A 9,426-nucleotide genomic window follows, 5' to 3' on the forward strand; every position below is an offset into this window, starting at 1 on the left:
GAGTTAACAGCCTGTGTCTCTCCAGTGTACCCTAAAGCAGTGCCAGCAGGAAAATGATGTGGTCTCCTAGACATTGTATGTACAACCTGGCTGATCCCAAGAGGTTGCAATGTTCCTATCTCCTGAACCACCACACCTGCAAAGGTTGCATCCTCCCTGTAGTCTGACTCTGGCACCTCTTGCACAGGGAAGAAACAGGATTAGCGCTAATAAGGCTGGAACTGGAGCCATGTGATCTCCAGGAGCAAGGAGATACAAGGACAACATCCTCTGTCATCAAAGAGAAGGAGGCCAGAAACGGCACAGCAGCAGTGCCAGTGACACTGGCACTAAAGGTACAATGAGCCCAATTCATACCTAATGTGAGCCACAACTTCGGAGCAGCTACACCCATTTACAACAGCTAAGTGGCTGATCAGGTGAGAGAGGGTTCACAGGCTGAACTGTTCTTGGTCTCTTATATCAGCTTTGGACACTGACTTACTCTGAGATCCCATTGTTTAAGCATCTTTTTTTTTCCCCTTCGCCCATATTATCCATGATTTTGAGTGGCTTCATTTTTAAATACTGAGCACAAATACTGGTACCCAGTTTTCGGACATGCATTTGCAGCTACCATGGTCTCCATCTACAGCTGGGTGCTCAGCATCTTTCAAAACTGGGTAAGTGATATGCAAAGGATGAGGCCCTGATGTAGAGACGAGTCCTGGAAGTCTATCTCTATGTTCTCACCCTGTCAACTTCTCTGTGTAAAACAGACTGATAATATTGGGCAACTTATGTTATATGGGGTGTTGTGAGGACAGGTGAATTTTTGTAAGCAACTTTAAAGGACAGCTAGTTTATTTTGCTCAGTGGCTTAGGCCACAGGATGAAGGAGGCTCTAGCTTTACCTGCTTCTGGCCCAGCTTAAGTTCCCTGTCTTCTTTTGCTTCGGTTTCCTTTGCATAAAACTGGGATGCTGTTTGTTATGTTTTTCTCAAGACTCCTGCACAGACAGTTTTATACTCATGTGTAAAGCATTATGAGACTTCACAGAATGGGTGTTTAGGGACAGAAAACAGAAGCACATTAAAAAATAAGTCTGTAACTGCTGCTGCTTCTGCTCCTGGGATTCCACTGTTCCCACAGCTCAGATGATGTGCTGCTGAGGGAGTGTGTCTGGAGAAGGAAAACATCCTCATATGGTTAAAAATCTCACAAGCACCCCTTAAGTTGCAAGCGTAGACAAGGATGAGCTGCACTCGGCGTGGTTTCGATCACCATGCAATTCATGACTTCAGTAAGCAAGTGCTCAGCTCAGGTTCGTTGGCCACCTTTATCAGCAAGAGAGGGCTCCTTCTTGCACAGCCGCCTCACCCCAGATCTGCACCGAGACCAAGGATGGCAAGTGTGATATGCGTCCATCCTCCAGGGACAGTTTTCACCTGTGAGGTGAGCAGAGGTCCAAGCCAGCACTTGTCCCAGCTCCCTGCGATATCCTCCTGCCCGAGATGGTGAGATGAAAGCCAGACTCCATGTCCTGAGCTCACACTTCTGGCTATGAGCTTAAAAAAGAAAGGGGCGTGAGTTGGCACTGCTGTGGCTGTGCAGTGGCTGCTGAATCAGTTCAGGGCCACTTCAGCGGAATCCCACCCACCCACCACCGCCACAAGACAGACATTGTTGGTAACGCTTTGCCTCATCTGTTGCCTCATAAAGCATGTTCTGTTTTTAAATTATTGTATTTATTAAAAAAACTAACAAATCCTAATCACTCTTCTGTTCTGTAAAAAAAGAAAAAAATCTTATACTCTAGTCCATTTAACTGAAGCAAACATCATCGGTACCATTACTGAATGGGTTGCTGAATGCCTTTTCTTTTACAGAAGAGAATATTTCTTTGGCGTATTGTTTACAGTTGCTTGCAATTGCAATATGCAATTTACAACTGCAAAAGGCATTGTAAAAATAACTTCAAATATTCTTTGAGAGCTATAATGAATCGGGGTCCTAAATGATGGTTTTGTGGCTGGGCAGTGAATTCCTGAGTCCTCCCTGGATTTCTAATTAAATCACTTAATTTGGGGGAGTCCTTTTCTTTTGCCCACGTCTCAGAACAGATTAGCAGTCGCTAGGTCTGCCAGGCAGGAGATCATCTACCTGTACTCTTAGAACTTGGCTTCCGGTCCAAAACTAAGGTGTTTCAGACCTAGCAGAGGTAGGTACATTAACTGTTCTTGCTTCTCTCAGGATCATGGCAGAGGAGTGGCAGCCTACCTTCAAGGTTGTGAAGAAGCTGTTTTCAAACAAGATCCTTATTGCTTTCTTCAGGATGTTGTATTGAGCAAGGGACAGAAACATAAGCAGAAAGCACACGATATCAGTGAGCAGTGGATGAAGTTTTAACAATGAAATTAATGCAGGGGAAAAAGAAATATGTAGGATGTTTCAAATGCAGCTGGGGACAAGGCAGATCTGTACGTGTTGGAGTGTGGGAAGAAACATCCTGAATTCCCAGTTCTTCCTTTCAAGGGCCCTGAAAGGTGCATGGTGGAGGAAAAGCAGGTTGTTCAGACTCTGCGCTTGAAAGTCGAAACCAAAGTCTTTTGAGTCTGCTCTCGAGATTCAGACATGCCTGTCAGCAGCACGGGGTCCGTCTTGCGCTCCACTTGGTAGAAGGGGCAATTCTTCAGGTGTTCTGACATGCACGCCACGTCATTGAGCTGCCATTTGTTAACTCTGGAGAACAGGCTGCTGAACTGCCAGATCTAATACAGGAAAGGGGAAAGAAATTGGGGAGAGAAAATGGGGATGTTGGTAAAAATAGAAGAGGTTTTTTTAAAAATCTCTATATATGCTTATAGTGCCTTACTCATACTGGATAAGCTAGTGAACATCTGATTGGGCTGACATTACAAATTAAAATGGGGACTGTATTGTTATGTACCTCATACCTGCTTGTTCTGCTGCTTTAGTCATCACCTACCATTTTTAATGGGAAAGTATCCCTCTACAGTTCTTGGTGCCAATTCAGTGCAGGGCATGAGGAAATCCAAGACACCTGACCACCACACCTCTACACAAATCTCCATCACATGTACAGTGTGATCTAAGATCTTTATAAAGCAAAGTGACTACATCATGCTGGTGTGGTATATATCTCCAAGAAATCTGATTTCATAAAGACCTTCCAAAGCATCTATCAGCAACTTCAAAGTAATTAACATTTCAACACTGTTGTTACTCACCCCACCCCAGAACAAGCCTGGGAAATCTAAGGTTAAAGTTATTCCTAGAGGACATACAAACTTGTGAAAAACAGAGATGTGCAGTTAAAATTTTCTAATTCTATCTGCGGTGATACCATGGACCATTGATATACTAGCATGTAGTGATAAGACTGTGATTAAGTCACTTTAATATTTGCTGTCTACCATTAAAACAAATGAATTTTTAAAGTCATAGTAGATTTTTTCTCCCTAAAAATGTTTCTTTCTGTGGATGAACAGTATGTGGGCGTGCTACAGTTAAGATTACCTGACTGTGTCCTAGTCCTAAGTAATCATAGCTGTTATACACAGTAGTCAAGAAATTTAGACTGATTACAAACAGGATGTTTTCAAGCAGATCCTGTGCATTGGAAACAAGTTTCCTGTGTGGTCAGTACAGAGAGGTAACATGAAAAGGGTTAGACAGCCCCTAAATTCAATGCTGATGGTTTGAAATTGTGTTACAGTAACTGAAGTTAATTGCTATATGATTGCTCAGTTGGAATTTCTTCCTTTTTACCTAAGGAAGCCACATAAATTCAGTGGCTAATTCCTGTTTTGGATTGGGCTAATTCAACTTAGAGTCACCAAACTTTGCTACATGGATTCTGAATTCACCACACTTTGTGTTTAGTCTTAATAAAGAATACTTTTTTTTTAATAAATAGTCACAAGCTTCTAAGCTTCCATTTTATAAGTATCAGTAGGTGGATTATTCAGGTGTCTGCTTGAAAGCCAAGTCCTTAGATAATTTCTGAGAGTCTTCCCTGCATCTCTAAATTATTTGTTCCTACATCTCTATCTTGTCTGCTCAGTCATGTTGGTAATGACCAAGGGGTGGACATTTTCCAGCACAAACAGTGGGAGACCAGCTTTGCACAAGTAGGCTTCTCATCTGCATGTTGTTCCGTGCTTCCCATGCACCTGCTGCTCTGGTTCTCACAACCCAACAAATCAGACACTTGTGGCAATCCTGTGAATCATGAAAGCCCTCAGGGGGTGATGTGAACTCCCGAGTGCCTTTCACAGCCACATCTTCTTATTCTTCACCTTTTTGACATTCTAAAGCATGTTTTCATTTTGACATGCCCTAGATCGGCTTGTAAAGAACAAGAACAAAAAAAAAGTATGAACCTCAAGTTGTTAAAAAATCTATGTGTAACCCTTAAATATCTGGAATTCTCAGTTCCTGATGCCTAAAAACAGTGCGCGTGGAAACTGGTTACCCACAACAAGCTTGGGTACTTTCAGCCAGTCAGATGTCCATTTACACTTTCCTACCTTTGCTATATGTACTGCATTTTACAGCCTTGACCCCTGACAACTGTTGTACAAATTCACAACCTTGTGAACTTTCCCCACATCTGCAAGCCTATATGCAGCATACCTTGCTACGCCTGTGTTTTATCTGGAGAAACCCTATGGCTGTCTTTTTTCCCAGTGTCTCAGTCACTTGCCTTTTTGCGAGCTTTCCATGAAGTACCGCCATGGGAATACGTTTTTTTCTTCCAGACCAGCAGGACCATTCCCCTCTCTTGAAGAAGAGTGGCACAGATGTCCCTCATCAGCACTGATACTTGCGATAGCTGAGATAAACTGAAGCTATCCAGGAACCCCGCAATGTACTTGAGCAATTCTACTGGGAGGCTGCTCAGGAAGTCCTTATTTCTCCCTCCATTAGCCACTGTGGACTTGCAGTTCCCTGATTCAGCAAGGAGGGTGTCCACCTCTGGCTTAATAGCAAATGTCTTGAGAGGCTTGCTGTATATAACCTTGGCCTTGAGTCCAGCAGGGCGGAAGTGATTTTGAACAAAAGTACATCCCAAGTAGGCCAGTGGGCAGCGATGCTGGAACCATCCATCCAGACAGGACTGGATATCAGCATGCACATTCTTGAAGTGAGATGGGAACTCATCCCTCCTGAAGAAATGACTGCAAGTGAATGTGAAAGCTGAACTGCTTTTATTGTGTCTTCTGGTTACACATTCAGTGTAGAGCTCCATGTGGAGTTCTGGCGGACTTTTTTCATCCAGAACATCTGCAAGAACAGTATTGGAGGAGAAGGGCTCTAGAGGAAAGCTATATGTCTGTGTTGCAAAATCCACAAAGAGTCCATCAATACCCCTTGCTTCGGAGATCTCATGGCCTTTTAGCTCTTTTTCCAATGCACACAGCAGTGTAGCTTTAACTATATTTGCCTTAGGTAGTTCTTCTAGGCTCATTCCCAATTCTGAGGTATCCACTGACTTGTCTGATGTTGGGATCCTGTGGCCCAGTGCATCTCCTAGTCGTGCTCTTTTGCCACAGTAACTAACTGGCACTTTGAAGGTGTAGACAGTCTTCACCTCTTGAGCTTCCAAGTTCCCATAGACAAAGTCTTTTTCCTTGGGAGTGCAAGCAGCTAGCTGGCCAAAGCGGATGAGCATTCCTCCATGATGTACCAGATACATGTTGTAATCACCTACACCAACTTCCTTCTTCAGCCTCTCCAGGACCCCTTCTTGCCAGGGAGCCAGTCCTGTCATTTCTCTACTCGGTGTTACTTGTTCAGGCTTTTGGTTCTTCACCTCTGCCTCACCATTGGGTACTTCCTTTGCCTTCTCTGTGGAGCTGGCAGCGTCAGAGACTGATGCTGTTTTCTTGGAAGCTTCCTCTGTTTTCTGTCCTGTGCTGGCTGCTGAGCCCGTTACCTTGCAAGCCAGAAGCTCTTTGCTGAAAATGTTTTCCCAGGTTTTGTAACTCCCCAGATCCATTCCCTCTTTGTCCTTTGCCAAATCTTCACGCTCACGTTGGCTGAGCTCGGTCAACTGGTCGTTGCCCTCTTGGGAACCACAGGCTACTCCTCCCACAGCACCTTCTTCCCCACCTACAGCTTCGTCCGTTAGCTCTTCCACTTCATCCTTTTTCTTCCACTCTGGAAAGAAGTCAGCTGTTTTCAAAGTCCTGAAGAGTATCTTCTGGTCTCTGAACGCCAAGGCTGTGTCCAGACACTCTTCATTGAAGGTCTCCTTCATGATGTTCTGGTGGAGGGTTGTGTCTGAATCCACGTTTGGCCAGCGATTCCACTCCATCGAGCAGCAGACAACACTGGCTGGACAGACCTGGAGGTGCTTCGCCAGCTTAAAGCGGGCCATGGAGAAAGGGCAGCCATAGGCTGCGTTGAGGCAGGAGACCTGCTCTAAGGGACAGAGCAACTGGTGTTCCTCCTCCTTGCACATGTGGAAGGTGGCCCCACAGTGAAAGCGGCAGCTGATCACCATGCAGGAGACAGAGAGCTCAACTGGTGCGTGGCAGTGCCGGCTGAAACATCTCTCACAGTGCCTGTGCTGCCCAGGAGGAGCTTTCTGAGCCTGGTGCTGTGTGTAGCAAAGACAAGAAGACAAGAGTTATTGCTCAAAGGAGCAATTAGGTGCTCATGTGCACTTCTAGCAGGAATAAGGCTGTGGACAAATGACCATCAGCTCCACACAGTCAGGTATCAGCACTGATCCCTGCGGTACAGCATGGCCTGACAGAAGCACGATATAGATAAGGTCCTTACTCATCAGCCCAGTGGAGAAAGCCAGGGTTTGGGAGTGAGCTGTTTTCTGTCCCATATTTACACTGGTCTATCTACACCAAGCTGCTGAAATCAAGACTGCCAGGAGCACAGTGAAGAAGCTTCCCACTTCCTCAAGGCTGTTTGAGAATGAAAGATGACATTTCTTTTTCCTCTCTAGAAAAATCTACTGGATTTGGCCAACATATCTTGTCACGTTGTGCAGATGAACCACCCCTTGCTCTACGCTGGTAAGGCTGAAAGTGAGGATTGTCTTCATGACCATGTGGAAAACAGCTTGGGTAAAGGCTTTACTTTGCTTTCCTGTTTTATCTTACACTACTAGATGATGTCCGCATCTTATGGAACAGAGTCTGCAGGCTTTTCCTCAGGCAGGTTATTTGCTATGTCAACTTTCAGGTGACAAAACCTAAAATAAAGTGATGCCTTAGTCTGCATTTTGGAGAGAAGCTCCAGAGTGCAGTGGAGGCTTGTTGCCAGGTTATATTCACCCAGTTAAATCCATTTTCTTTCATTTTTTTTTCACAAATTGTCTTTCACATTTTTTCCACTTGTGGTCACCAGTGAACACTGAGTAGACAGGACAAAGGAGAAGAGGGTTTACCTCATGCTCCTCTCAGCACCACAGTGTGCAGTTTGGGCAGAAGGGAAGTCACATAGATCTAACCTCAACAGAGGTTTTCCCTTCCTGTGATGGTGCAGGAGAGAAGTCAGCCTGAGCATGCCTTTTACAGGGTGTCTCTTTGGGAAAGAATCCATTTTTCTTCCTTTGAGATTTGTTTTAGAACACGATCCTACAAAAAAAATGGTCACCGCTGCTCTACTTCTTCAGTTCACGCTACATATTCCTGACAAGCCAGTGTCAAACACTACCCGGAATCGAATAGGTGATCCTGAGCTGATCATATTTTAAGTTCAGTTTATGAAGGTGTTAATGACACCACAAGAGGTCAGAAAATAGGACAGACAACAAGTGACAAACAATACCAGTCTCTGTTTCATAAATTCAGCTGCCACCAGGCAGCTCCATGAATTTAGCATTTTACAACCAACAGACTGGATTAAAAGAACAAGTTGAGGTTGCCAAACCAAATGTTTTGAGATTTCAACCAGCTTTATTATATAAACAGGTTAAATGTTTTCTTAAGGTAGACTGCAATTCTGTTTCCACACTTCCACAATAATGTGGTTTCAAAATAGATATATTTTTACCTATCCTCCCCTTAAAAACCTTTGCTATAAAAAGCACATAAAATTTTCCTGAGGTCCAACAACAAAAAGCAGAAGTACAAGAACATCATCTGTGAAGATCTTTGTGCAAAATGTTACCACTACCAGTTTACTAGCTTTGTGTCTCAATGAACCACTGGCTTTGGTTTCATTATTGTGCTTTTCATTCTTTCCAGTCAATTAAATCAGTTTAATGTAAAAATAATGCACTTATGAGGCCTGCTTTCAAAAGTTCTCAGTCACAATAATTCCCTGCAATAGCTGTTACTCCTTCCTAAAATGGGAAAACAGAAGCACAGAGTCTGACGGCAAGTAAATGGAGCTGGTGATCAGCATGAGGCATGCCTTCTCTTGTAAAAAATCTAAGACCGTATAAATGACATTCTGGGTCAGACTAGCGACCCAGCCAGCCCAGCAGTATTCTTCAACAATGTCTGAAAGAGGTGTTGTTTAGGGGGAACATGTAGGATCTCCTGTGATCCTTTCCCCTCATACGCAGTTGTTGGGTTAGAGAACTAGAGGCTGCCCAGGTCATTGTGTGGAGCTACTTCCCTGGATATCTTCAATGGGTATCAGTAATTTCTGCTCCTTGCTGTGAGGGCTTGGTTCAGCCTACTGTGAATCTTTGTGGAAAGGAAAAAGCTAAAAAACCAAGTAACTGGAGTTCTGTTTCCAAACAGGACCCAGGGCACTCTTTTTTTTGGTTGTTGTTGTGAAATGAGAAAATGCTTTTTGACAAGTCTTCCCACCATGCTTTCTATGCTGTAGGAATACCATAGACACAGCAGACTCTAATTCGGCTCCGGGAAAAAACATAAACATTGTTCGCAAAATAATTTAGACTTTGTTTTTGTTTTGGGGTTTTTTTCTAAGGTTAAAGAAAATACAATAGTGTAATTTACCTAGATGTGAGTGGATTTGCAAACCCAGGTTTAAGTGACTTAGCCCTGAGGAGAGCTGTGCTGCAGAGGAAGTAGGCTCAGGCTCAGGTGGAAGACAGCCTACACGAAGCTGCTTCACTTCTCTTTCTTGAAGCTACTATCTTCTTGTTTTTCAGACTTTCACACACACTGGCAGCGGAAGTCACCAACAACACGGGAGAGGGAAAGATGTCTGGGAAAGGCAATGCTTGTGGATTCCTGCAGTCACTAAAGGCCACACACTTGTATTTGACATGCATTAATCTCTCCACACATCTTCGTTCCATCCTTTGCAACTTCCAGCGCTGACCAATACTTGTTTATATCTCCTAATGTTTCAATCCCACTCCCCCTTGGTCCTGTAGAGTAAAGAAACATGTCCTTGGTGTTCCCTTTACCCAGAGACAAACTTACACTCTGAAGTATTGTATTGTATTGGCTCAGCCAGATTTTGGTGGCGGCAGGG

At 44.0% G+C, this 9,426-nt stretch overlaps 1 protein-coding gene across 1 annotated transcript; it reads right to left on the reverse strand.

Moving 5' to 3' along the window:
• Positions 1-2,552: 2,552 nt before the first annotated feature.
• On the reverse strand, positions 2,553-6,607 carry FBXO40 (F-box protein 40; the record flags this gene model as incomplete). The annotated part of the gene is made up of 2 exons (XM_009871075.1): positions 2,553-2,750; positions 4,709-6,607. Coding segments are annotated over 2 exons (2,097 nt in total), but the record flags the coding sequence as incomplete, so codon positions are not given.
• Between the last annotated feature and the right edge of the window lie 2,819 nt (positions 6,608-9,426).

This window comes from Apaloderma vittatum, unplaced genomic scaffold, assembly GCF_000703405.1.
Source record: "Apaloderma vittatum isolate BGI_N311 unplaced genomic scaffold, ASM70340v1 scaffold33346, whole genome shotgun sequence".
Taxonomy (NCBI): domain Eukaryota; kingdom Metazoa; phylum Chordata; class Aves; order Trogoniformes; family Trogonidae; genus Apaloderma; species Apaloderma vittatum.